Source organism: Silurus aristotelis (assembly GCF_946808225.1).
Source record: "Silurus aristotelis genome assembly, chromosome: 24".
NCBI lineage: Eukaryota > Metazoa > Chordata > Actinopteri > Siluriformes > Siluridae > Silurus > Silurus aristotelis.
Genome location: NC_139597.1, coordinates 18205633 through 18233495, shown reverse-complemented (window position 1 = coordinate 18233495; position 27863 = coordinate 18205633). Strand labels below are relative to the sequence as shown.

At 41.1% G+C, this 27863-nt stretch overlaps 2 protein-coding genes across 5 annotated transcripts; both read left to right on the top strand.

Moving 5' to 3' along the window:
• The first annotated feature begins 4235 nt into the window (after positions 1–4235).
• Positions 4236–12869, top strand: mapre3b (microtubule-associated protein, RP/EB family, member 3b). 4 transcript variants are annotated; one of them, XR_014531380.1, is made up of 9 exons: positions 4236–4363; positions 5102–5144; positions 6418–6545; positions 7217–7362; positions 7926–8103; positions 9483–9628; positions 10723–10875; positions 11078–11168; positions 11702–12869. XR_014531380.1 is itself a non-coding variant. In XM_083528645.1 (8 exons), exons 3-8 carry the CDS (start codon positions 6425–6427, stop codon positions 11765–11767), a joined length of 789 nt encoding a protein of 262 aa, XP_083384771.1. In that variant the 5' UTR covers positions 4236–4363; positions 5102–5144; positions 6418–6424; the 3' UTR covers positions 11768–12869. The 4 variants fall into 4 exon arrangements, 3 of the variants coding, with proteins under 3 accessions (XP_083384771.1, XP_083384769.1, XP_083384770.1); XM_083528645.1 differs by lacking the exon at positions 11078–11168 and having other exon boundaries at positions 7926–8082; XM_083528643.1 differs by lacking the exon at positions 11078–11168.
• Positions 12870–14278: 1409 nt separating this feature from the next.
• On the top strand, positions 14279–25014 carry tmem214 (transmembrane protein 214). The gene is made up of 16 exons (XM_083528428.1): positions 14279–14620; positions 15759–15952; positions 16071–16221; positions 16318–16452; positions 16591–16673; positions 19663–19768; positions 19926–20007; positions 20106–20207; positions 20292–20433; positions 20923–21014; positions 21152–21200; positions 21279–21386; positions 21793–22007; positions 22090–22258; positions 22359–22510; positions 23625–25014. The coding sequence occupies exons 1-16, from the start codon at positions 14482–14484 to the stop codon at positions 23749–23751; spliced, it is 2046 nt and encodes a 681-aa protein (XP_083384554.1). The 5' UTR covers positions 14279–14481; the 3' UTR covers positions 23752–25014.
• The last annotated feature ends 2849 nt before the right edge of the window (positions 25015–27863 follow it).

Below are 27863 nucleotides of genomic sequence, written 5' to 3'. Positions count from 1 at the left end.
TGCCTACTGTTTTTATTCTTTTTATTTTCTTAATATTTTTTTTTGTTGCATTTCGACAACACTGAAATAACGTTTGCCCAAAAACAAACAGCAAATCAACCAGAATGTTCCATTTTATTTTTAAAAGAAATCCTCTCAGTTTCTTTCTTCAAGAATTTTGATTTATGTTCAGGAGACACTCATGGGTTAAAAAAAAAAAAAAAAAAAAAAGTTTTCTCATAAGAAATTTTAATATTTACATTAATGTGTATAAAATAAATAAATATTTGTATTTATATTTATAATAAATATTTATTTATTTTATACACATATTAATGTAAACAAATATTTATATCAATAAAATATATAATTTTTTTTTTTTTTTTTTTAAAGCCTGTCTGGTTATTTCGACCCCTTTGTGCATTTTAGGGTTAAATCACTACAAACTCTTTCGTCGTTGCCGAATAGAATAAGCTTTTGAACAGAAACAGATCCGTGCTCCAGATCAATCAATCAATCAATCAGTCAATCAATCAATCAATTAATCCCAGACTGGTCTCTGTCTTTTCCTCCCTATTCATTTGGCCTTTAGTGCTCAAATACACACTACACTGCCATCTACTGGTCATTTGTGATTTGCGCTTGTGATTTGTGATTCTGCATCATGAATAGATTCCCTCCATTCTTTTTCGTTCTCAACTCATTTTTTTTTCCTTCGGATAATCATTACAAAGCAACCCCGCCCCCTTTCCCTGCTCCGCCCATCTAAGTCCCGCCCCATATTTTACACTTTAGGGCATTGTGAGATTTTAATTGTTACCATACTTTGTGTAATTCAAGAAATAAACAAATAAACGATCGTTTTCTTTTTGTGTGTGTTTGTGTGTGTGTGTGTGTGTCTCCTGAATATACAAATAAGCTATTTCTCTTTATTCTGCTTCAATATCAAATAAAAATGACGATTACGAATTTAAAAAAACGAATCAACGTACAAGCTCAAGAATGATGATGCATCGGCATAATGTTTGCATTAATGTGCATAAATTATGCCTATTTCAAATATCTTACATTTTCGGCAAAAATAGTTTTCCAACATAGTCATTTGATCAGTTTTGATTCATTTTCTTAAAAAAAAAAAATTACAGTGAGTACACCAGGTGTGCCACCTAGTGGTCATTTGTGATTCTGCAACATGAATAAATCATATTTTGGTGTTTAGGTTTATCGAAACACCAAAACTTTATCTGAAATCTCTAGAGATGAATTTATGAGGAGCAGCTGTGGCTACAGTGAAAGAAAACTTTGAATTGGGTTTCTTGCTTTAGCAATGACATTCATTCTTACTGTATGAGACTTCTGTCTGTGCTGCAGCGATATTTCTCGATAATATTGATAATATTGATGTTTCTAAAATGGTATTAAGAGGGAGATTGATCCAGGTAGGACCCCACTTAAGGTCTGGGAGTGAGATGCACGACCCGTTATTGTGTCTTCGAATGAATAAATGTCTTTCATGCATTAGTGCTTGAGAAAAGATTGTAATTTGAGGATATAAATGAATAAAGTTTGAGATTAAAGAGCTCTGGGCAACACATATATATATATATATACACCTATAAGCACCTTTCCTCCAGAGTTGACACAAAATCTCTTGTTTATCCACAGCAGCTTTTTTTTTTTACTCAGCAAAAAGATCACTTTGGAGTAAATTAGTTTAGATTTTCTCTCGACGGTGGTCGTGCAGCTCTCCCTCATCACATTAACGAGCGTCCTGGGAGGGTGATTTACAAACACGTGGCGTCCTACACAGGGAGAAACTGGGCCGAAATGTAGTCGCGTGCATGGGTTTTATGGTCTCTTAGAGGTTTTTAGAGAGAGACTTGCGAGTAATTGGATTCCCAATCTCGGTCCCAGATGCTCTCTAAGAGGGAAATCGGAGCAGTTGGAAGAATTTTTATGTTGCGTTTGGGTAATTAAATCACCTTGGATTGGGTAAAGGTGCTGAAGGAGTCTTTTATATTTTCACTGGTTAATGCGTGAACACGGAAACCTGAACGGAGGCAAAATATTTGGGGCATGTTGGTTTTTTTTTTTTTACTTGAATGTGTCAAATCTTTGGTGTAATCCATTGAGGTTAAAGTCAAGTTGAAGGTCAGGTGTTGCGTTGCTTTGTTTTAGTAAATATTCAAACTGTGTGTGTGTGTGTGTGTGTGTGTGTGTGTGTGTGTGTGTGTGTGTGTGTGTGTGTGTGTGTGTGTGTGTGTGTGGTGAGAACATTTGCAGGCCATAAATAGATATAAATAGATCAAACTTAACTACAATTAAAAAATGCGCTTTTTTTTTGGACCCATTCAAATCAACTGAACCAGGAAGTAATGAGCTCCTAATACCAACATCCTTCTGAGGATCCACTGATCTCTCCATCCTCTACCACTGATCTCTCCATCCTCTACCACTGATCTCTCCATCCTCTACCACTGCTCCACTGATCTCTCCATCCTCTACCACTGCTCCACTGATCTCTCCATCCTCTACCACTACACCACTGATCTTTCCATCCTCTACCACTGCACCACTGATCTCTCCATACTTTACCACTACACCACTGATCTTTCCATCCTCTACCACTGCACCACTGATCTCTCCATCCTTTACCACTGCGCCACTGATCTCTCCATCCTCTACCACTGCACCACTGATCTTTCCATCCTCTACCACTGCACCACTGATCTCTCCATCCTCTACCACTACACCACTGATCTTTCCATCCTCTACCACTGCACCACTGATCTCTCCATCCTTTACCACTGCACCACTGATCTCTCCATCCTGCACCACTGCACCACTGATCTCTCCATCCTCTACCACTGCACCACTGATCTCTCCATCCTCTACCACTGCTCCACTGATCTCTCCATCCTCTACCACTACACCACTGATCTTTCCATCCTCTACCACTGCATCACTGATCTCTCCATCCTCTACCACTGCTCCACTGATCTCTCCATCCTCTACCACTACACCACTGATCTTTCCATCCTCTACCACTGCACCACTGATCTTTCCATCCTCTACCACTGCACCACTGATCTCTCCATCCTCTACCACTGCAAAACTGATCTCTCCATCCTCTACCACTGCTCCACTGATCTCTCCATCCTCTACCATTGCACCACTGATCCCTCCATCCTCTTCCACTGCACCACTGATCTCTCCATCCTCTACCACTGCTCCACTGATCTCTCCATCCTTTACCACTGCACCACTGATCTCTCCATCCTTTACCACTGCACCACTGATCCCTCTATCCTTTACCACTGCACCACTGATCCCTCTATCCTTTACCACTGCACCACTGATCTCTCCATTCTGTACCACTGCACCACTGATCTCTCCATCCTCTACCACTGCACCACTGATCTCTCCATCCTCTACCACTCCACCATTCTCCCCAAAATCAGGGAACAGAAGTGTGGACGTTATTATACCAGCAAATTAGGAACTAAATGTGGATTGGTATGTTCAAGAAAACCCATACCGATATTTTGGTCAGGTGTCCACACACTTTTATTCATACCTTGTATCTGCACACGTGATATCAGTTTAAATGGAAAAACTTGTTGGCACGTTTTTTAATACGTCTCTACCAAACATCGGCTGGTCGAAGTTAAGATTTCAATCCAGTTTCATTCCAAAGGGGTTCAGTGAGGTTAAGGAGGTTCTCACACTCAGGTTCTTCCTGTATAACCTTCACGGAAACAGCAAGGTAATAATAAAAAAATATATATATATTGAAGGGAAGCTGCAGTGTTACAATGCACATCCTATACAACTGTTTGCTTCCAACTTTGGAGAAGAAACACATGTGTGTGATGGTCAGGGGCAGTGCTCGATTTGAGAGGGGGGCTTAGGGGATCTGGGACCCCCTCATAAGGCATTAGGGACCCCCCATGACAAGCAAAAAAAATAGAGTTAGGGGGTTCCCCAAGATAATTCTAGTAAAATATATGAATTACACAACAACTGGGGACCCCCTATAAGACCATTGGTCAGGGGTGCACATACTTTTAGCGTATGCTTATGTTACAACCAGTTTTACATGCAAACAGTTTTAATGATACATATTAATTGATTAAAAATTGTAAAAACTTGGTAAACTGGAAGAAAACGAGTTCTAGCAGGTCACTTCGCCATATCTGATTTCAGATCCCGCCCACCATGTGACGTACGCGGATGTGAGCGCTCACCCGAGTCTTTTTGCAGTGATTCGTGAGTCGTGTTGCCACAGACAACCAGCTAGTGACAGCGCATGCGCGGACCGAACACGCATCAACAACGTACCCAGGGACTCCATCGGGACAAGCAAACGCCTCTGTAGAGGATTGTGAGTAAAATAGATGCTGTTTTAGCTTTTTATCGTTATGGCTGGAGATGTGAAAATTTAAACGATTGCTCGAGACTACAAGTTTGACTCGCTGTCCTCGTTGTTAGCAGGAGTATTACAGGTGCTAACGCTAGAAACGGCTAGTTTATAAGGCGATAAGAGTGCAGATGAATGCGTCATTCAGAGATCAACATCACAGCGTTTATAGTCTACAGTAACATTAATTCCAGCGAATCACGTGTGCAAACATTATCTACATTATTGTTTGCTAATACAAAACTTATAACGTCATATTAAAGGTACAGTCGTCTGTTTATTTTTAATTATTATTCCCTACGTATGTAAATAACTTGGAACCTATGTAAAACGTGATCAATGTTTTTTTTTCTTTCAAAAGCTAAACAAATATTAAATCCAAACATTACCGATTTCCCGCTTGGAAATCGACTTATTTAATGTTTAGCTGCGTAATAATGGGTTATAGAAGGAGGAAGGGAGAGAACGCCCCCTCCTTTCCTAACGGGCCTTTATAGATAATTGGGCGGGGCTTACTGGGCATGGGCGGGGCTTACTGGGCATGGGCGGGGCTTATGCAAATAAAAAAAACCACCCAATTGTAAGTGTTTATCATGTGTTAGCGTATCAAATATGACGTCATTTGCGTCCTCTGCACTGTTTTGCGTGTGTGATGTAGGAATGAGTTGCTCACCAGAGTGAACTTTATTCTTTTTTTTGCAGTATTTTGGATTGAAATTCAACAGATATCAAGCAGCCTGTTAAGGTTAGTTGTACGAGCGATAATTGTCACGCTGACGATGATCTTCTTACAGATTGAGTATTTTCGATCACAATTCTATTCACGTCCACTCGTACAGACTAAATGTGGGCGGGTCCAACGAGAAGACGAATTTAAGTAAAGAATGCAAATATTGAACGGTTGACTACCAATGGGACTGAATTTGGATGAACACGTGCGATCCGTCTCTGGATTTGTTGCCTAAAGTGAAATTTTGGTTTTACTGCCATCTGTTACCAGTTACCATGGCAACCAGTAGTAGTAGTAGTAGTAGTAGTAGTACAAAAGCTTTTCGAGCGACCCATTCCACACTGTCCCTGTTTGCTGCTCCACTAGATTTGTGGAGATTTGCGCTGATTCAGCTGCTAAGTCATGTACTGATGTTGTTGAAATGAGTGCAGTCAGCTTGAAAAATTCACCCCAAAGGTAGTGGTTTATAGCTCTCTAGCAGGCCATTCAAGATCTTCCATTCCAACCAATATCTTCCTGGAGCTGGCTTTGTGCATTGTCTGGAACAAGGTTTGAACAAGTCATGCTAGCACGTCCAAATGTTCTAAGGTTTCAAGTGTCCCTATACTTTTGACTATATAATGTATAATCGTAGTATGGTTCGGTATTTGGTGTATGAACTTTATTTAATCTCTAAACTTTTGCTTGAGATAAAAAAAAAAAAAAAACGGATACCATTTACGTCAACATGGAAACGGTTTGGGGATGATCTCACCTTCAGGGTTTTCATGTAAACAATCGAAGTTTGTTTTCCGTCCGCGTTACCCGACCAGCCCGAAGCTCGATTTCTGACTGTTAAAAGATGCTGAATTTCAAACGGATGATTAAATTAGTGAATCTAACACCTGACAGTACGTTCTTTTTATTTTTTTTATCCATACTGTTAATTCATACTTCATTTTCCCAGCGCCATCTAATGGAGATGAAGGTTATTGCACCGGATTGTGTCACACCGACCTTGAATCATTTGTTTACAGAAAACTAGCTAGTCTATGGGTGGGGGTGGGGGGGAAACAGGTTTTGGCTCTCCTAGTCCAGGTTTATCCAAAAACGTCCCAACGCGGTTGTGCGAATCCAACTCTGTGGTAATGTTTCGGGCGAAAAACCACAGACGTCTCAATACATTTTGTCCTCACGTAGCGTATAATCCCTGAGTCGGCGTGTCGGAAACGATTGTACATCAAACATACACACTACTTTGCCTGTTCTGTTGCGAAAACCTGACGTGTTTTTTTTTTTCTGTCTGTAGCTAGGGGATGGCGGTGAATGTGCACTCGACGTCCATGACCATCGAGAACATGAGCAGACATGATATGCTCGCTTGGGTCAACGATTCTCTGCAGCTCAACTACACTAAAATAGAGCAGCTCTGCTCAGGTAGGTCATTTAAATAATCCACAAATGTGGACAAATCTGTCGGTAGGAAAACAAACGTCATTGATTGGATTATAACAACGTGGTGTCCTTCAAACAGACGAGGCAAAAAAAACGTACGCACGTCGGCTGTATTGGTTAATGTTGCTTCCGGCATAGGAAGCCTTAAAACTGTGGAGGGCCCAATGAAAACTACCCAGAATGCTCCATCTCAGCCACAGCTCGTGGGTCCTTCAACAGGATAATGACCCAAAATCATCCATCAGCCAAAAATGGCTTAGAACTAAACACTGGACTGTTCGGAAATGGCCTTCCATGAGCCCTGATCTGAATTCCAGCCGACGTCTACGGAAACAATCGAAGCGTGCAGTCTGGAGAAAGCAGCCCTGAAACCTGAGACGGCTGGAGCAGTTTGCTCATTAAGAGTGAGCCATGGTGCCTGTAGACAGGTCCAGGAATCTCACTGGGAGCTACACACAAAAGGGGGTGTGGCCTAATATTAGGTCACGAGAGCCATTGTTTTTATGATGGATGATTTGAGTTAAGATTGTGGGGTGCCAATAGATTTGTCCACGTCTGTTACAACTTAGCTTCGAAAGCCCAATTAGAAGAGGTCGTTTTTCATGATGTTCCTAGCTTTTTTGGTTTACCTGGATTTGGCTTTTGTTCGACAGGTGTAGCGTACTGCCAGTTTATGGACATGCTGTTTCCCGGGTGTGTTCTTCTGAAGAAAGTGAAGTTCCAGGCCAAGCTGGAGCACGAGTACATCCACAACTTCAAAGTGCTTCAAGCTGCCTTCAAGAGGATGAGCGTAGACAAGGTGAGCATCTATAAGAATCCCCTTCTTGATTTCACTTTGTTTTAGGACACGGTGCTGGACTGTAGCCTGAGATACACTATATGGACAAAAGATTTGGGGGACACCTGACCATAAGATTCAGTTAGTTCCCAATTACTGTCACAAGGTACCGATACAGGGTGAAGGGGACTGGGGTACACTTGATCTTCTCAAAGGGTTGACGTCAGCACTGAATAGCAGGCCCATCAAGATCTTCCACTCCAACCAATGTAGACCATATGTTCATGGAGCTGGCACAGGGACGTAGTCATACTGGGAGAGGTTCGGTTCAAGTTGAAGCGATTGGAAATGGTATTGTCCACACGTCCTCATACGTCCTATACAATTACGTGAAACGGTTTAGAGAAGAAGCACACGTGGCTGGAAAACTCAGGTGTCCCAGTGCATTTTGTCCATAAATTGTATGAACAGAACAACACCGAACGTCGACGCAAAGTCCAGGCAAGTGCGTGTGTGAACCTACTTAGTGTTCTCGTCTGTTTATTGTCTCGTTCGTTTTTTTCTTTTTTTTTTTTCTTCTGAAGATCATCGCCGTTGAAAGGCTGGTGAAAGGAAGGTTTCAGGACAACTTCGAATTCGTTCAGTGGTTCAAGAAATTCTTCGACGCAAACTACGACGGGAAAGAGTATGACCCCCAAGCTGCCCGACAAGGCCACGACGTCTCGCCTACTCCCAACCAAGGTGAAATCATCAATATGCGAGGTGAACACAAGGGGGCGTTTCTTGCTCTTTCTTACCATAAAACCGACTGCAATGAGGAAGCATTAAAATGTTTCGCTGTTCTCCAAAATGATGAGGCAGTATAAGAGAAGACTCAAAGGGGGTGTATGTATTGACTTGAAACCACGTTTCTCCAGAACCCTGGTGCTACATAAAACATGTTCTGATGGCGGTAGAGGAAAAAAAAAAAACGAGATTTCATTGAGAAAGAAACGTTAAGAGGAACCAGACACCTGTTCTCATTCTGACCACCAGATATTCATTCATTAACTGCTTACCGATGTTGACTTGCGTAGAAACCGGTTCAAGGCAGTTCTAATACCAATCCATTGCAGCAAACAGTTCTAAAGCATCTTCATGGTATCTTCATGGTTGTCCATTTTGAGAACAACCATTCAGGGTTGCAATTGTGTGTAGACCCCTAGTTTTTTTCCATTTGCCATTTTTCTCCATGATCTTTCAACGTACAGTACAGACCAAAAGTTTGGACACACCTTCTCATTCAAAGAGTTTTCTTTATTTTCATGACTATGAAAATTGTAGATTCACACTGAAGGCATCAAAACTATGAATGAACACGTGGAATTATATATGGAATTATATACATAACAAAAAAGTGTGAAACAACTGAAAAATGTCATATTCTAGGTTCTTCAAAGTAGCCACCTTTCGCTTTGATTACTGCTTTGCACACTCTTGGCATTCTCTTGATGAGCTTCAAGAGGTAGTCACCTGACATTGAAGGAGTTCCCCGAGAGATGCTTGGCACTTGTTGGCCCTTTTGCCTTCACTCTGCGGTCCAGCTCACCCCTAAACCATCTCGATTGGGTTCAGGTCCGGTGACTGTGGAGGCCAGGTCATCTGGCGCGGCACCCCATCACTCTCCTTCTTGGTCAAATAGCCCTTGATGCCTTCAGTGTGACTCTACAATTTTCATAGTCATGAAAATAAAGAAAACTCTTTGAATGAGAAGGTGTGTCCAAACTTTTGGTCTGTACTGTATATAGTTATCCCTACACGCGTGTTCGGTATCAGTGATTTCTAGCACCTCTAGTGGTTAGGAGGCGTGAACTACAACACTAGTTATACACAGTAGTATGAACAGCTGTTGTGTTTTCACGCATCCTAATCACAAGGGGTGGTGAAAACCACCAGCGCCGTGGTTCCTATGAACCCTCGTTTGGAACCAGCATTGGTTCAAAGAGAAGATTGGCGAAAAAGGATGGTGTCATTTCATTGGCGTTGCAAACATCACCGCCCCGTGGTGCATTCCAGGTTTTATAAGACTAGAGTTTTATGCGCAAGGATTTGTTTTTTCTTAATGGACTGTTTATTAATGAATCATTTTTCAATTGGTGTAGGACCACAGAGGACATCTCCTACGGTACCCAAAAACATGCCAACTCCTCAGAGGCCCATCAGCTCTGTCCCGGCCAATTTAAAGCGGAGCACACCTGCGTTACGGAATGGAGGAACTGAGGCTGAGTTTATGGAACTCAACCAGCAGGTGACAACTCACACACACACACACACACCTTTCCAAATGGACATGCTGGGTCAATAATAGTCAATATTATCGACTGTAATAATAAATACCGTATTTTCCGGACTATAAGCCGCTACTTTTTTCCCATGCTTTGAACCTTAAACAACGAAGCAGCTAATTTATGGATTTTTCCTGGGTTTTTCCCGGTTTCACAAACTTCATGCCAAAAAACTGAGTCCCATAACATTAGACCAATGAAATTGCGGAATGGGTTCAGGTGAACCAATGAAACTCTTTATATTAAATCAGATGCGCTCCCACTGAATCGGGCCGCACCACATCATAAATATGGATGATGTTCCTCTGACGTTTGACCTGCCGCGTTTACTCGGACTGTCTACAGGAAATGCGAATCATTCGTCACCCTGAAAAAAACCGGGCATGAAAACACGCACTTCACCTGTGTTCTGAGCTGCACGGCATCAGGAGAAAAGCTTCACCGATGGCGATTTTTAAACGCACGACGATGCCAAAAGAAAAACTCGAGAGAGAAATAGTTGTGAAAGGAAGGAGGAAGACAGTGAACAATGACTTTCTTGGTAGGCTACTGTTTAGATACAAGCCGTGTAGCAGACACTGTCTTTTATTAAAGCCTGTGTAAAGTTCATTAGTTTCATTAGTGCGGCTTATAGACAGGTGCGGCTTATAGACAGGTGCGGCTTATAGACAGGTGCGGCTTATAGACAGGTGCGGCTTATAGACAGGTGCGGCTTATTCATGTTCAAAATACAAATCTTTGTGAAATTCATTGGGTGCGGCTTATATATGGGTGCGATTAATTGTCCGGAAATTACGGTATATGAATATTTATATATTTTTTTTAAAAAGCTACCATGCATATTTAAAATACACTATATTGATAAAAGTTTGCGGACACCTCACTATAAGATTCCCATTTGGGGGCACATCCAAAGACATTTTATATAAACGTGTGCCTCTTTATAGTTCAGTTAAAAAGTCACATGGCTGGAACAGTTAAGTGTCCCGATACTTTTGTCGTCTGACCTGAGAAACGTAGTTTTCCTGACTGAATTCTTTTGCCCTCCAACGTGCAGCTGATGGACCTGAAGGTGACGGTAGACGGCCTGGAGAAGGAGCGAGACTTCTACTTTGGCAAACTGCGTGACGTCGAGCTCATCTGCCAGGAACACGAGAGCGAAAACAACCCGGTCCTCTCGAAGATCATCGGCATCCTCTACGCCACGGAGGTACCGCGAGCTCTTCGTTTGCACGTCCCCGACCCGATACCTGACTTTTATTTATTTATTTTTTCGCATTCATTCACAAAATCCAATTATCGCCAAAATCTAAGAATTAAAAAAAAAAAGCGAGAGCGCCGTTGCCCGTGACACGGGCGTCACGTAACGGATAAAATTGATCTTATACTCTTTATTCCTTGTTGTATCCAAGTAAACAGAACGTCCTGATCTGGGGAGAACTCGGATGATGTAATGTCTGCCACGATTCCGAGGGAAAAATCGACACCTTGTTTTTATCTCCGGTCAGTTCCAGAAGTTTCTTCAACACACATTTGCGTTTTTTTAAGGAGCTTTTTATACGGAAAAACTCAGTTTTAGGAAGCGCTTAGAACACGTGGATGCTCCAAATAGGAGACCCAAACCTGATCCAGCACACACCAAAGCCAGCTCTATGAAGATATGCTTTAGATTGGGGTGGAGTGGAAGATCTTGAATGGCCTGCTACGGAGATGTAAACCCTATAAAACACCTTTGGGATCAATCGGAACCCTGACTGCACCCCCTGCACATTCTCTGGAGAGTGGAGATTAATGTAAATGAGATGTTTTATACAGCATATGCTCAGGTGATCATATATATAGTGTTAGTTGGTTAGAGGAATGAAGCCACACCCAGCAAGACATTCGGGACGATGCTACACACACACACACACACACACACACACACACACACACACACACACACACACACACACACACACACACACACACACACACACTGATTATTATACTGAATTTCTCACTGCCCTTTTTTTTTCTCCTTTTTTTTTCCCCAGGCGGGTTTTGCTCCTCCAGACGACGAAGTACCCGACAAACAGCCACGTGACCAGGACGAGTACTAAACTAAACCCACCTTCGTTTAATCTACCGATGCTCTCGATTATTTTTTTTGTTCTTTACTCATTCCTGAGTATTCATTCTAAAACAAGAAACGGCTGCATCCGAGCTTTCTATCACATGGCCGATGTATACCGACGGAACCACTAATGTAATCCGTTCTTTTTTCTTTTTTTTTTTTTTTTGGGGGACACCATTTTAATTTTGTATCGTTCGTATATTTATTTCAGAGAGCACGTAGCGTCGCCGCTCGGGCTTCTTTTTTTACAAAACGCTTGCGCCACGATTTCTTCAAACATACACCGAAATATTTAATCGTAACGTACGAATTCAGAACGCTAGAGCAGAATAGGAATGTCTTGTATACTAATGCAAATAAAAAGTCAAACCACACACACACACACATGACGTATAAGCCCATCGTCCGCACTTCTGCTACAACCGTAACCGGCTATTTTAAAGCGTTTTCGTTAACGTGTGCTACGTTTTTTTTATTTATTTCGGATTTGGGAGGAGGTTTCTGATATAGGATCACTTAGAATAACCCCGTGATCAGAGAGACCCCGTGGATTTTACAGTCGCGTGAACGAACCTGGATTCCAGACACGTCTTTTTTCGCTTTCTTGCAAAGAAATGGGTTTTTAGCGACGCACCATACAAGCACTGACACTATTACTATTACAGTAATACGAGTGCATGAAGACTCTGATTGGGTCAAATCGGTGTTAATGCTGGTAGTTGGGGAAAAAAATCCAACCGAGATTCTGTCTGATTATTGGGTTCGAGTTTTAGTGTGTGCAATTTGCAGAGATCTATTTATTTATTGAATACGACTATATGACGCTAACGTTCATAATAACAGCAATTTGGGGGGTTCTTTTTTTATTTTTATTGAAGCATATGGCATTTGTTATTAGTTACTGATTTATTACTGATGGTTTAGCTACAACGAAACCGTCGTTGTTGTTTTTTCGGGGGGTTCACATTCGTTAATGCCATAAAGGTTGGTTTTTGATCGATAGGATTTGTCTGTAACTCAGTTTTGTCTGTTGTTTATTTTGCATTTTACTATGTACAATAAAGAGTATTCTGGCAATGAAAAAAAAATGCATTACGTGGACTTTCCATTCATCAGATAATCAACCGGGATGTTCAACAGAAGGAAAATGAATGTCAATAAACAGACTTTACTTTTTTTTTTTTTTTTTTTTTTCAACATTGTGCGCTATACGAACAAAAGTATTGGGACACCAGACTTTTTCCAGCAGTAAACGCTTCTTTTCCGAAACCGTTACAAAGACAGAGGCTTTTCTCGTTGCCTTGTTTACACTTTAGCATGAAATTGTCTCTTCGCTTGAACTAGAAGACCTGAACCTGTTCCAGCATAACAATCGCTTCTGCACAAACCTGGCCCCATGAAGATATGGTTTACACTGACTGCAGCGGAAGATCTTGAGTCACCTGCTATTTATCTATAAACCCCTGCTGAACAATTTTGAGATGATTTGAATTTTGAGATTGACTTGTACCCCATGCACCCTCACCCTACCTGAATTTATGGCTGAATAAGCAGAAATCTATACAATTCTAGTGGGACATCTTCCTGGAGTAGTGGAGGTTATTATAAAAGCAAATGGGGACTAATGAGATGCTGAAAATACAAATCTTATGCTCATGTGCCTGCAAACTTTAGTTCGTAAAGTGTACCTTTTAAAAACGACTTGTATAATAGTTTTCGAAACACACTGATTTATTTCTTTTTTTTTTTTTCATCAAGAATATGTTTTCCCACATTTGTTATTGAAGGTGTTGCTTATATTAGTTTCTTTAGTAACTTAATTAAATGGGTGGAGCAACTTGCGTTCCCATTTTGTTGTCTACTCCATTTGGAAATCGCTGCACCAAGTCGCACCACATTTGCATAAACGTTGTTGCGTCACTGACTGGACACGCCCACATATAGTCACTAGACCGAAAGCTGTCAGTCACTGCAGCTCACTGTGTACAGTGCATACAGTAACATAGCATTATGAGTTTGACATTTACAACAATTTTATTTTTATTTTTATACAATTTTGATCATTAAACAAAATAAAAAGTAGATGAACAAAAATAGCATTCATTCTTCTAGGTACCCTTGCACTTCTAGGTCCTTTTTTTTTTTAAGCAAGCAGGTTGGACATCTTGGAGAACTAACCACAGATCTTCTGTGGATGTAGGCTGCCTCTCATCCTTCTGTCTCTTCATGCAATCCCAGACATACTTGATCATTGTTCTTCTCCAGGTTAAAGAAAGATCTTAATGCTGCAGAATAAATATGGGACCAAACTCCTCCCTGATGGTAGTGAATGATGGATAAATATCTGACATTTTAAAGAATCCAATATTTAAAAACATATTCTGAATTGTTTAGTTTCCAATTAATGTAAATAAAGAAAACCTAATGAAAGAGAGGGCGTGTCCAAACTTTTGACATTATAACATGAACGTAAGGGGGGCGTGGCGTGTAACGCTACGTGATGACGTCACGCCCCCAGAGTAGACGTGGCATTAAGACGGTTTTAAAGCCGCAGCCTGGAGCAGACCTGTGACCATTACTCTGTATTATTCTGCACACTAAACAGCTTTGGGGGTAAATAAATAAATAAATAAATATAAAGTGTTTAAACGTAAAGTATTTTTATTTGTTTATTTTTACAAGCGCGCAATATACGGAACCATGGCTTCGGCTCCGAATAATAACGGTTCTGCTGGGAAATGGGAGGTCGTGAAAAGAGGCAAGAAACAGAACAGTCAAGCCGAGAAGAAGTCCAGAAAGGCTCTGATCGAGCCGAACTCCTCAAAAATGGAGCTGTTTCGTAAGTAAAATGTCGTTTTTTTTTTTATCGTATTTAATCAAACGCGACCCCTATCTTTAGCTAGCTCAAACAGGGGCTAGCTAGCCGGGGTTTGTATTAGCGTTAACTAGCCGTTCTGTCATTCGGTGCTCAAGTGTATTCGTTTATTAGCAGAGCGAATAATACAGTTATAAACATTATAAATGAAAATAAAACTAACCAAACGGGTTGCTATCAGACTGCGCTAGCATAAGTCGCTAGCTAGCATTCCTCAGGAACTAGCTAGAAATCATTCCGCAGCACGCGCACGTTCACATTAAAGGTGCAATAGTCGATATTGTTTATTACTCATTTAAAACAAAATAAAAAACCTACAATATATACAAAATGATATTAAAATAAACGAAAGTGTATTTAGTTGGTGTAGAAAACGCGTCTGGAAAACTAACTTCCGGTCCGGAATACCGCTTCGTGGTTTGCACGCGCCTCCTGTCAATCTTGGACAAAAGTTTGTGGACACCAACATCAGATTGGTGCTTTTTGGTTCCTCTTCTTCAGCCTGTTCCACAACGAGTCCCCATTTGCTGTCCATTGTTCTGGGAAGATGTTCCACTAGAGTGGATCATTCAGCCACAAGGATGTTGTGAAGGTCAGGTGCTGATGTAGGGGAGATGAAGTAAAGAGCACTGGGGTGCAGTCAGTGTGTAACACTTATACTAATAGGGTTTCTGTAGCAGATCAAGATCTTATACTCCAACCTGTATTTTTTCGTGGTGCACAGGTTTGGGTCTCCTAGTTCAAGTGAAGAGACAATTTCATGTTCCCACGTCCAAAGACGTCCTATACAGCCGTGCGTGGCTTGGTTTCAGTTTCTGTCACAGGCGAATAAATAACTACCGACTCAGCATGTCTGCGTAATCCATTCGCGTATGAACCGGTTCAGCTTTTAAGTTCAGAGCTTTTGTTGAGCAACCCCAGAAATCTGCGTATAGAGATCGTTTGGCGACCAGGAAACTACGCACCAAAGTAACATTTCAAAACGTTTGCACACTTGGAGCCTCTGCTCCGCAATGTCTTGCAAAATTCACTTGGAGCGATGTTTCGCAACCGCATCGTCTCGCTCATCGTCTCCAAAACTCATGGTTTGTTGTTTGTGCAGCACCTGTAAAGATGTCCAAGACGATATTCGAGGGTTTAGAGAAGATCGGAAAGAAGCAGAACAAGGAGCAGGTTCCTCCCCCGGCTGAGACCCAACAGAAAAAGCTCAACGCAGCGAAGCCACCCAAGAAGTCCCAGTCCAACAGCAGCCCGAAAACAACTCACTACAAAACACTGGAGGAAGCAGTCAAGGCTGTGAGATGATGTTATAATACGACATACCAGCACCCATAATGTACCGGGGTGGGGGGGGGGGGGGGACTGGTGTAGTGTCTGCATGGTTATATAATTTTTTTTTCTTTGATTTTTCTAGATGGATGTGGCAGAATTAAAACATCAGCTGGACAAAAGTCAAGCCATGTTCCCTGAGAATCCATGCGTCTGGTTGAAGGATCTGGCTGGGTATCTGAACAGCAAACTTCTCGCACCTGACACCGATCCCACGCTCAGCAGCTACGCTCACGGTGCGTTTAACTCACTGCGGGATTACGATGGTGTGGAGTGGTTTTTTTTGTTTGTTTTTCCAATGCATCAGTCTGAACGTGTGAATCTCTACGCAGATTACCCATACTGCCTCGCTGGAAAGGAGCTCCGCAGCGTAATCAAGAATCTGTTGGGGAAAAACGGTGACGCGCTACAAGAGTTGTTCGATCACTGTGTACTCAGTATGCTCCGGGAGATGGACAGACAGACAGGTGAATACATCTCAAGCTGCTGTATACACACTGGGTTGAGGGTACAGTGAAAATCTCACAGGGTTGAGGGTGGTGGTCATTTTCAGGAATCACAGTCTTGTATTTATATATTCATTATTATTCATTTAATCTTAACAGCTGAACCGCTGCATGGGTATAGGATGTGCATCCAGGCCATCATGACGAGTAAACCCAAAATAGCCACGCTCAGCCTGCCTCAAGTAAGTGACTATTCTGTCTGGTTGTTTTTATTTATTAATTTTTCTGTCTAGCGAATGGGTTCGAACTTTCTGCATATTAATAAGGTCTGATGAAATGCTTTAGTCTGCTTTTATATCCTTCAAAAGGACCAAATATGAATAATACGGTCGAAAGGAATTCATGCCACAAGACGTTTCTCTGTTCGTGCCCCTCGGTCGTGACTTGAACATCCGCCTGATCTTTGAACAGCCCAATCATTCGCAGTCTCACAGTGAATTAAAGCGGTTTTGCTTTTAAGACCGATTGTATACAGTCCAAGTCCTGATGAATCAGTATCCAAGTCGCTCTGGATCAGGGACGTCTGCCAAACACCCTAAACGTAAAGGTTGAGATGGTGTCATATGGTTTAACAGGAAGCACAGGACACCAGTTTATGCTCGAGGTGTGAGCAGGAGTCTATAGACAGTCAAATCCTCCCTGTTCATCTGGTTTCCAAATGGAGCTGTAAGATGTTCTGTTCAACTTACTGTCCAGCTTGGTCTCTACCCACATTTATAGGCATTCACTAATCTCGGAAATCCAGCTAAACACTTTTATCACCAGGTTTTAAAGGTGACACGAAGGATTCGGTTCGAATTAATGGAAGGCGGGAAAACTAGAATAGCACATAAAAGTGATCTTCAATATACGTCGTGTCGAGGGGGTTCAGAATTACAGAGGAAATAATAGAATGGAGTAATACCTGTTTTGTTCTAAAATAGTTTGGGTTGATGCTTTTGTTTTTTGGTTTTTCTTTTGGTTTTTTGTTTTTCTTCCAATTTGTGATACTGTCGATAAAAAAAATAGAATTTTAATAAAATGATTTTATTGGTTTGTAGTTCAGCTGAATAAAATTCCACAAAATGTAAAAGTCTAATATTAATACAAGCAATTACACAATTACAACACAATTATATGTACAAAAAGTGTTTGATGATAATGAAGACTGAATGTTCACCGGGTGAATTGTCCACCACGCACGCACTCACGCTTTCACTCACGCACTCACGCTCAGCACGACACGATTTTGCATGTTGCTGCGCTCCAAAGTTTGCATTTGGTGCACTCCGACCTGCGAATTTGTCACGTGAGCACAAGTATCTGATCGATCAATACAAGATTATATATATTATAATATATATATTATATAATATAATGTGTGTGTGTGTGTGTATGTGTGTATATACAGTGGGTACGGAAAGTATTCAGACCCCCTTAAATTTTTCACTCTTTGTTATATTGCAGCCATTTGCTAAAATCATTTAAGTTCATTCTTCTTCCTCATGAATGTACACACAGCTCCCCATACTGACAGAAAAACACAGAATTGTTGACATTGTTGCAGATTTATTAAAAAAGAAAAACTGAAATATCACATGGTCCTAAGTATTCAGACCCTTTGCTGTGACACTCATATATTTAACTCAGGTGCTTTCCATTTCTTCTGATCATCCTTGAGATGGTTCTACACCTTCATTTGAGTCCAGCTGTGTTTGATTATACTGATTGGACTTGATTAGAAAAGCCACACACCTGTCTATATAAGACCTTCCAGATCACAATGCATGTCAGAGCAAATGAGAATCATGAGGTCAAAGGAACTGCCTGAAGAGCTCAGAGACAGAATTGTGGCAAGGCACAGATCTGGCCAAGGTTACAAAAAGATTTCTGCTGCACTTAAGGTTCCTAAGTTTGGGACGTTTGGGACGACCAGAACCCTTCCTAGAGCTGGCCGTCCGGCCAAACTGAGCTATCAGGGGAGAAGAGCCTTGGTGAGAGAGGTAAAGAAGAACCCAAAGATCACTGTGGCTGAGCTCCAGAGATGCAGTCAGGAGATGGGAGAAAGTTGTAGAAAGTCAACCATCACTGCAGCCCTCCACCAGTCGGGGCTTTATGGCAGAGTGGCCCGACGGAAGCCTCTCCTCAGTGTAAGACCCATGAAAGCCCGCATGGAGTTTGCTAAAAAAACACCTGAAGGACTCCAAGATGGTGAGAAATAAGATTCTCTGGTCTGATGAGACCAAAATAGAACTTTTTGGCCTTGATTCTAAGCGGTATGTGTGGAGAAAACCAGGCACTGCTCATCACCTTTCCAATACAGTCCCAACAGTGAAGCATGGTGGTGGCAGCATCATGCTGTGGGGGTGTTTTTCAGCTGCAGGGACAGGACGACTGGTTGCAATCGAGGGAAAGATGAATGCGGCCAAGTACAGGGATATCCTGGACAAAAACCTTCTCCAGAGTGCTCTGCTCTGGACCTCAGACTGGGCCGAAGGTTTACCTTCCAACAAGACAATGACCCTAAGCACACAGCTAAAATAACGAAGGAGTGGCTTCACAACAACTCTGTGACTGTTCTTGAATGGCCCAGCCAGAGCCCTGACTTAAACCCAATTGAGCATCTCTGGAGAGACCTAAAAATGGCTGTCCACCAACGTTTACCATCCAACCTGACAGAACTGGAGAGGATCTGCAAGGAGGAATGGCAGAGGATCCCCAAATCCAGGTGTAAAAGACTTGTTGCATCTTTCCCAAAAAGACTCCTGGCTGTATTAGATCAAAAGGGGGCTTCTACTAAATACTGAGCAAAGGGTCTGAATACTTAGGACCATGTGATATTTCAGGTTTTCTTTTTTAATAAATCTGCAACAGTGTCAACAATTCTGTGTTTTTCTGTCAGTATGGGGTGCTATGTGTACATTCATGAGGAAGAAGAATGAACTTAAATGATTTTAGCAAATGGCTGCAATATAACAAAGAGTGAAAAATTTAAGGGGGTCTGAATACTTTCCGTACCCACTGTATATATATACACATGTCGGAAGGAATTTCCTGTCCCGTAAGTCTGCTGCTTTACACAAACGTATTCGGGTTATTAGCTGGAAAGTGGCCATCGTTTAACGTCGGCGTTAAGCGTTTAAGTGAATTGGTCCCGTTTGCTGAGTCTTTGACGTCGTCTGTCTTTTGTAGCACCTGGAGCTGCTGCGCTCCCACCAGAACCGTCCTCTCAAGTGTCTGAGCATCATGTGGGCTCTGGGACAAGCCGGCTTCTCCGATCTTGCTCAAGGCATAAGAGGTGAGTGTTATTCTATTATCCATGACCCACACACAATGGAATCAATTACCCATTACGGATTAGACTGGGATTTCAGGATTGTTTCATGAGTTCGTTCAATTCCGTGTGTGTGTGATTTATTTATTTATTTATTTATTTATTTATTTTTGTCCTGTAGTGTGGCTGGGAATCATGCTCCCTGTTCTAGGAGTAAAAACTCTCTCTGCCTATGCCATTGCGTACCTAGAGAGACTGCTCACGTGAGTATTTGTGTTCAAACTTGCATATGACCAGACATTTGGGTCCTCAGACTTACAGTGTGTGTGTGTTTGTGCAACTTGTTCCATCTTTGTTCTAGGCTCCATGCCAATCTGTCTAAAGGCTTTGGTGTAATGGGCCCGAAAGAATTTTTCCCTCTGCTGGATTTTGCTTACATGCCCAAAAATGCCCTGTCGGCAAGGTAAACCATCACCACACTGAAACCCCACTCGTGGGATAAAGTGAGATAAAGTTAATCTCTATTGAGAAATGTTTGTTTCTTCAGCCTGCAGGAGCAGCTGAGAAGGATCTACCCACGTCTGAAGGTTCTAGCCTTCGGCGCGAAACCGGAATCTACACTGCACACGTACTTTCCTTCCTTTCTCTCTCGGGCCACACAGAGTTGTCCAGACTCCATGAAGAAAGAGGTAAGAAGTTTTCACGAAGACAAAACGAACATGAAAAAACTACTCGCACTGGAAATCCTGTAACGGTGATTCGCAGACTATTACAGAGTCGAGGCGGCGGAAATCGTTTCGAAGGCGTTTTATACGCCAACTCTGATGGGCCTGAAGACCCGCTTCCTCAATGGCTTAACCGAACGGGTTTAATGTATAGACTGGGCACGATCACATTTTATTGTGCAGTGTTCCGGTGTTGCCAGTACAGTGGACATTAGTAGCTACTAATGAGCATCCGATTACAATAAAGGGCGAGAGGGCACGCCCCCGATAGGGAAACGCCGTCTACGAACCAGGGATTCCGAACGACCCATTAAATTAAAATCTTCAAAGTTCACTGTTGCCTTCTAATCAGGAAGATACAAAAACAGCCTCGTGCTTTCTTTCAATCCAGTAGACATCAAATCTGTAGTTTTGATTGATTTATTTATTGTATTTAATTTTTTTTATCTGTAGTTGCTGAGCAGCATGACCGAGTGTCTTTGTGTAGACACACAGAGTTTGGGTGTGTGGAGGCAACTTTACACTAAACACCTCACCCAGTCCAGGTAAACATTGACCTTAAGGTTAATACCAGTTTAATGGGATGCGAGTACATTTTATATTTATTAGCCTTTACGTTCATGTATCAGTGAGCCTCTTTATAGAGGCACGAGTCGTAAACCTTTTTGTCTTTCTCCATCAGCCTCTTGCTGAATCACCTTTTCAGTATTTGGAGCACACTCCCACCCAAGGTACAGTAGCCGATCAGTATTTAGCTGTTTTAGATTTTCGTGCACTACCGCTGAACACCAGTTTTGTTTGCTTTGTAGTTGCGAAGCAGCCTTCAGGAAACGATACAGTCTTTCAAAGTAACCAATGAAGAGATCAGGGCCACGGCGAACTTGGACGATGTACAAGAATGCAGCGCTGTCTGCAGTGTAAGACATGTTTCTGACTCATGGGGCATAGAAATGTAGGATTGTGTATTACGTTTTGTACCACAGTGCAACACACTATTCAGTATTCAATACTCCATTCTGGTTAATTAGCTTTCTTTATATTTATCAGCTTTTGGTGTGTGTGTGTGTGTGTGTGTGTGTGTGTGTGTGTGTGTGTGTGTGTGTGTGTGTGTGTGTGTGTGTGTGTGTGTGTGTGTGTGTGTGTGTGTGTGTGTGTGTGTGTGTGTGTGTGTGTGTGTGTGTATACAGTACGTATGTAAAAATGTTTTTTTATTGCTGAAATCGCATACAAGAATATTGGGTTAAACACTAAACCCATTTAGTTAATTTAATTACCATATTACATCACCATAAATGCTTACTCATCATCTTCTTTCTCTCACAGTCTCTGCAGATGAAAATACACTCTCGGGGGTTCCCGTGGTCGCGGGTGCTGTTGGCGCTGTTGGTGTTTGTCGCCGGTTTTATATCTCACGACGTGAGATCTCACGGCGCGTTCGCCGACTCCACCACGGCGCTGTACCTGCAAAAGAGCGGCGTCACTGCGGTGTCGCAGCAGGCCTGGAGTAAAGTGTCCCATTACAGCCGGCGGAGCATCAAGTAAAAATCTTAACTCGCATTTCCTAACGTTAGAATTACGTGTGCTGCATTGCACTCACCGCGTTCTGTCGTTGTCGCACAGCTACTTGGCTAAGAATACGCCGCATTATTACTCCCTGGCTGTGGAGACCATGGGGCCGTTTCTGGAAGCCGTTCTGGAGAAGACAAAGGTAGCTGCGGTCTTTGTCGCACAGAAGAGTTCCGAGTCGATGCTATGGCTGCAGGAGAGCGCCCCCGTGATGGTAGAACGGGTAATTCTTTATTTTATTTTCTTAAGACTTCTACTCGTGTACAAGTCTGCGTGTATTTAATATTGCTCTTTGTTTATTTTGTATCCTTGCCCACGTCCAGATCAGCGCCATCACCCCAGAGAGCGTTTTTAAGTTTTTTGAGTTCGTAAAGGAGCTGCTGCTGTTCGTGCATCAGAACTACATCCTGCCTGGCCTGCAGTACATCATTACACTGCTCCAACAGCTTTGGCAGTTGCTGCAGGACTCCTGCAAGTCAGTACCAGTGTTTAATTTAGTAAATGGATTATTCCTGCCCGGGGACTCTGTAGTAGGAGCGATTTGATAATTTGTTGAACCTTTTATTGAATAAACGATTAAAACACAAGGAGATTTTTTTTTAAAAATGTAAAAATCGAGGCATCATTCGGATGGAAATGGAGCTCCAAAAGCTTTGCGTCACAACACCGTCACGTAGGTGTGGAACTGGTGTCATTCGGAAGGCAGTAAGATCTTTTGCACTGAAAATTCCCGGTGTATATATCATATTTCAAACGCCACAATATCACAGTTCGGCTGAATTCATTATTTTATACACCTGTAGGTGGCTTCTGAAAAAGATAAGATTTTAATATATTTCCATTGTATTATTTGATATATATATATATATATATATATATATATATATATATATATATATATATATATATATATATATATATATATATATTTCACACACACACACACACAGTGGAACCTCGAATTTCGAATTTTCGCAACCTTTTGATACGCCCCTTCCAACCCAGTAAAAACCCAAAGAACACTATACCAAATCGATTTAAATAAGGAAAATAACACTTTCACTCCATAACACTTAATTATTAGACAATTTCAATGAGATAAACCACGAGCCAATCTGAATGAGAGTCGCCGGTCGGAATGAAAGTCGCGAGGTCGCGAGCGCCGAGGTTCCACTGTGTGTGTGTGTGTGTGTGTGTGTGTGTGTGTGTGTGTGTGTGTGTGTGTGTGTGTGTGTGTGTGTATATATATATATATATATATATATCGTCAAAATGTAACCATTCCCTGTAGGTTTTTTTGTTGCGGTTTGATACAAAGGTATTAAGATATGAATACATTTTTTTGTATACATTTTTAAAATGTACATCTTTTGATGATGGCTATTTGTCAATTATTCTATTGATTTAGTATCAATTCCGATGTATGACATTCACCAAAATGATGGTATCGAGACATCCTTAGAGCACATGCTTCTTTATTAGATTGAAATCTTGCACAGGACCTTTTATTTTTTTTATTGTTTTATTCGAAGTATCAATATATTTCAGTGCTAATGTATGTTTCTTCCCCCCCCCCCCCCCCCCTGTAGTGGTGAAGTGTCGCTCCTCTGCATGCAGAACCATGTTGTGGCTCTCACCAACAGCACATGGATTTACTTGCAAGACACAACAACAGCCATCAGGAGCTGGGCCCAGGAGCTGCTGTTCGAGGCATGAGACACGCCCAGAAAACGGGGCGGAGACTCTTTATTTACATCGACCCTTTCGCAACTGGCTGTAAAGACTGTATGAAACCTTTCCACCTAATATCTCTCTGATTTTGCAGAACTTAACAAGAGATGGAACACTTGCTCCATTCTTCATTTCCCTCTTCCCAACTACATCATTTAGGAACGCCGTACACACGTTTCTCAATTTCAGGACTTTTTAAAATGTTTTTTTTTTCCTCTCTTGTTGTTTAACTCCGCAGATCACAGATACAATATTTATTTTGTGTGTGTACTTGTTAAATAAAAGACGGTGAAAGACACAGCAGGGGGGACACTCGGGTACGGTGTGCCGATTTCATTCTTTATATGAACAAAGGGTGGACACCTGAAAATATGATTTGGTTTGTGCTCCCATTCCACATGTTTAGTCCCAAATTGCTGCTGTTTGGAATGTCAGCGTTCCAATTCATCCCAAATGTGTTTAATAGGGTTTGGAGCAGAGCCGCTTTAAATCTTACACACCAACTCGTGACCTTCATAGACGTGGGTTTGTGCACAGGGGCACCTTCATCCTGGACAGGTTTGGGTCTCATAGGTGGAGTTGAAAGTTGAATCCAAATGTGCCTCCAAGTTTGCGGTAACAGTTCAACACACGGCTGGAAAAGGCAGGAGTCCCAATACTTTTGTTCACGTCATATAAGTATGTGGTTTTATTCCCTATTTGATGATTGCATTCCATTGCTGTGCGACCAAACTTTCTTTCTTTTTCAAACTTTTTTTCAATCTGAAATCCCCGTATCTGAGAGACTTCATGGTGACTGTAGTTTCTATAATCCGCCAGCCTTTTTAAAAATGCGATCAGTTCAAGATGAACATGGAGGTGTCTGTTCTCGACGCCTCATTCTCTTCAGTTAAGACTTGCGTAATAACCGCAGGACTGGCAACTCATTTCTAATTTCGAGATTTCAATTCTACATTCGATCGTCTGTTCATTTCCCGTGTTGACGAGAGGCTCCTACACCGTAAAGTGTCAAAGGGTGAATATTTTTTCAGCACTGTATCTGTAATCAAGGCTGATTTCGATACAGATTCACTATTAGGCCATAGCTCCTCCCCCTCCCTGTTCCATGGAAGTACAGGCTACACCAAGGAAGTGTAAAAGAGAAATAATATAACTATTAAGATCTCGTTTTATTTTATTTTATTTCTTTTTGTTGCTTTATATAAATGGTTTATAAATAATTTAATAAAATCTGTGCAGCCCTGTTAATGTAGTCGTCTGTATTTTAACTGTTGGAGTTTTTTTTTTTTTTGCTTAGTGCATGAGCAGTGCAACGTTCTTGCGAAAAAGTATTTGGAGACACAACCTTCGCTCTGTGGTTCCAAGTCAATTAGTTACATTACTGAAATCAATAATTAAAACAACTTTTCTTTCTTTTCTGGTAGTAAAACTTTAGGAGTGGATATCGATACTCATGCAATATAATATAAATATAAACCTTTTTCTTGCACACCACCAAATAAACACAATAATAATAATGTGGAAGGAAAGATTCTGGAGTGAATTAGATGAAGTGGTAGAAGGTGTACCTAGGAATGAAAGATTAGTGATTGGGGCAGACTTTAATGGGCATGTAGGTGAAGGGAACAGAGGTGATGAGGAGGTGATGGTAGGTGTGGCCTTAAGAAGAGGAATGTGGAAGGGCAGATGGTGGTAGATTTTGCTAAAAGGATGGAAATAGCAGTGGTAAACACTTATTTTAAGAAGGAGGATCACAGGGTGACGTATAAGAGTGGAGGAAGGTGCACACAGGTGGATTATCTTCTATGTAGGAGATGCAACCTGAAGGAGATTGGAGACTGTAAGGTGTTGGCAGGGGGCAGTGTAGCTAGACAGCATCGGATGGTGGTCTGTAGGATGGTTTTGGAGGTGAAGAAGAAGAGGAGGAGAGTGAGGACTGAAAGAAGAATAAGATGGTGGAAACTAAAGGAGGAAGAGTGTAGTGTGAGGTTCAGGGAAGAGGTCAGACAGGGGCTTGGTGGTGGTGAAGAGGTGCTGGATGATTGGGAAACTACTGCAGAAGTGATGAGGGAGACAGTTAGAAAGGTACTTGGTGTGACATTTGGAAATAGAAAGGAAGACAAAGAGACATAGTGGTGGGATGAGGACGTGCAGGAAAGCATAAGAAGAAAGAGGTTGGAGAAACAGAATTGGGATAGACAGAGTGATGAGAAAAGTAGGCAGGAGTGCAAGGAGATGCGGCAGTAGGTAAAGAGGGATGTGGTGAAAGCCAAGGAAAAGGCATATGAGGAGCTGTATGAGAGGTTGAACACTAAGGAAGGAGAAAAGGATTTGTAGCTATTGTTTAGGCAGAGGGACCGAGCTGGGAAGGATGTGATGCAAGTTAGAGAAATAAAGGAGGGAGATGGAAATGCGTTGACTAGTGAGGAGAGTGTGTTGAGAAGATGGTGGGAGTATTTTGAGCAGCTGATTAATGAGGAAAATGAGAGAGAGAAGGTTGGATGGAGATGGTGAAGCAGGAAGTGGATAGGATTAGTAAGGAGGAAGTGAGAGGATGAAGAATGGAAAGTTGGTAGGACCAGATGACATACCCGTAGAAGCATGGAGATGTTTAGGAGAGATGCAGTGGAGATTATTTCTCATAACATCTAAGGGAGTTTTTCCGGGTCACAGTCTCCACGGCTGCTCATCAGGGATAAATACACACCGTTCACCTTAACTGTTATATTCTTTAAAGCTGCTTTGAGACAATGTCTGTTGTAAAAAGCACAGTAGAAATAAACCTCACCCTCCAGTCGATATATATGTGATTAAATGTATTGTAGAGTGAAATGTAAAGAGAATGAAATTCCGAAAAATAAATAAATAAATTCAAAACTATGGACATTTTACTTTCTTTTCATCTGCCACAACTTATATAATATATATATATATATATATATATATATATATATATATATATATGCAATAACATATTGCAATAATAACAATATAAAAAATTTTTTTTTAATGCAATAAATGTGCAATAACAATAATTTAACAACCGTGCAATATTACCTATGTGCAATGTTTGATAGCGTAAATACTTATTCATGGTCTCTTTCATGGTCTCGTTTGTATTTCTACATTGTGTTGTATATACTGTATTAGGTTTCTATTTTTTTATATATATTTTTTTTTGCATATTTCTTTTTCTTTGCTGCTGTAACATAGAAATTTCCCCACTGTGGGACGAATAAAGGTAATATCTTATCTTATCTTAATATATAATATTATATAATATAATTATAAAAGGTAATTCTGTCAGGTAAAATTTTTTACACTCTATATATATATATATATATACAACAATGTTTTAGCATCGTAAATCCTATTTTACCCACCGCCAGTTGAAAACTAAGCAATTTTCAGGATTTACAGAACATTTTAGATGAACAAACCTACATAACAAAAGTGGGCTAAAAATTAAGGAAGCAATTTTGCATGTAAAGAAGAGAATGACAGAGGAAAACTCATAAAACTAATTCAAATCATGAAACAGGTCAAAAATCTATGAAACAAGCTCGGGATCTGCAAACAGCAGAAAGTAAAGTGAGCAAGAATGAAAAAAACTAAACAAGTAAAACAAAAAGACAAACATTGGAAACAACAAAGACTATTAAAATGACATTTTGTGAAGATGTGAATGAACCAGAGTGTGAACTTTTCAATATGGAGTGTGTGAGTGTGTTTGAAAACAGGTGTGCTCATTCAGGGGACTTGAGAATGCTGTAGTGTGGGAAGTGTAGTCCGTGGCGGCCATGTTTGAAGTCTTAAATAGAAACCAGTAGACAATTGTTATCAGGGGCTTTAAGATTTTAATCAGCATCGTTGTAAGTACTGCTAAATGTATTCTCCCGTCTGTCTCTATGTAATAAACATTTATTTTCAAATATTTCTGTTTGTATTTTACTTGGAGTTTGTGGGTTGATCAGATAAAAATGGAAAAACATCTGAAATAATTTCTTTAAAAAGATTTTATGTACATCTTGAAAACTGACAATTGTAACAAGGCTGTGTGTGTTCATATAAATATTTTTTTAGAATTGAAATGTATA

Excerpts from the sequence above, each read along its gene's own strand:
- mapre3b (XM_083528643.1), top strand. The coding sequence starts at position 6,425 with ATGGCGGTGAATGTGCACTCGACGTCCATGACCATCGAGAACATGAGC. Across the intron at positions 6,546-7,216 it reads AATAGAGCAGCTCTGCTCAG|GTGTAGCGTACTGCCAGTTT; the intron begins GTAGGTCATTTA and ends TTTGTTCGACAG. Across the intron at positions 7,363-7,925 it reads AGAGGATGAGCGTAGACAAG|ATCATCGCCGTTGAAAGGCT; the intron begins GTGAGCATCTAT and ends TTTCTTCTGAAG.
- tmem214 (XM_083528428.1), top strand. The coding sequence starts at position 14,482 with ATGGCTTCGGCTCCGAATAATAACGGTTCTGCTGGGAAATGGGAGGTC. Across the intron at positions 14,621-15,758 it reads CTCAAAAATGGAGCTGTTTC|CACCTGTAAAGATGTCCAAG; the intron begins GTAAGTAAAATG and ends TTGTTTGTGCAG. Across the intron at positions 20,434-20,922 it reads CAGACTCCATGAAGAAAGAG|TTGCTGAGCAGCATGACCGA; the intron begins GTAAGAAGTTTT and ends TTTTATCTGTAG.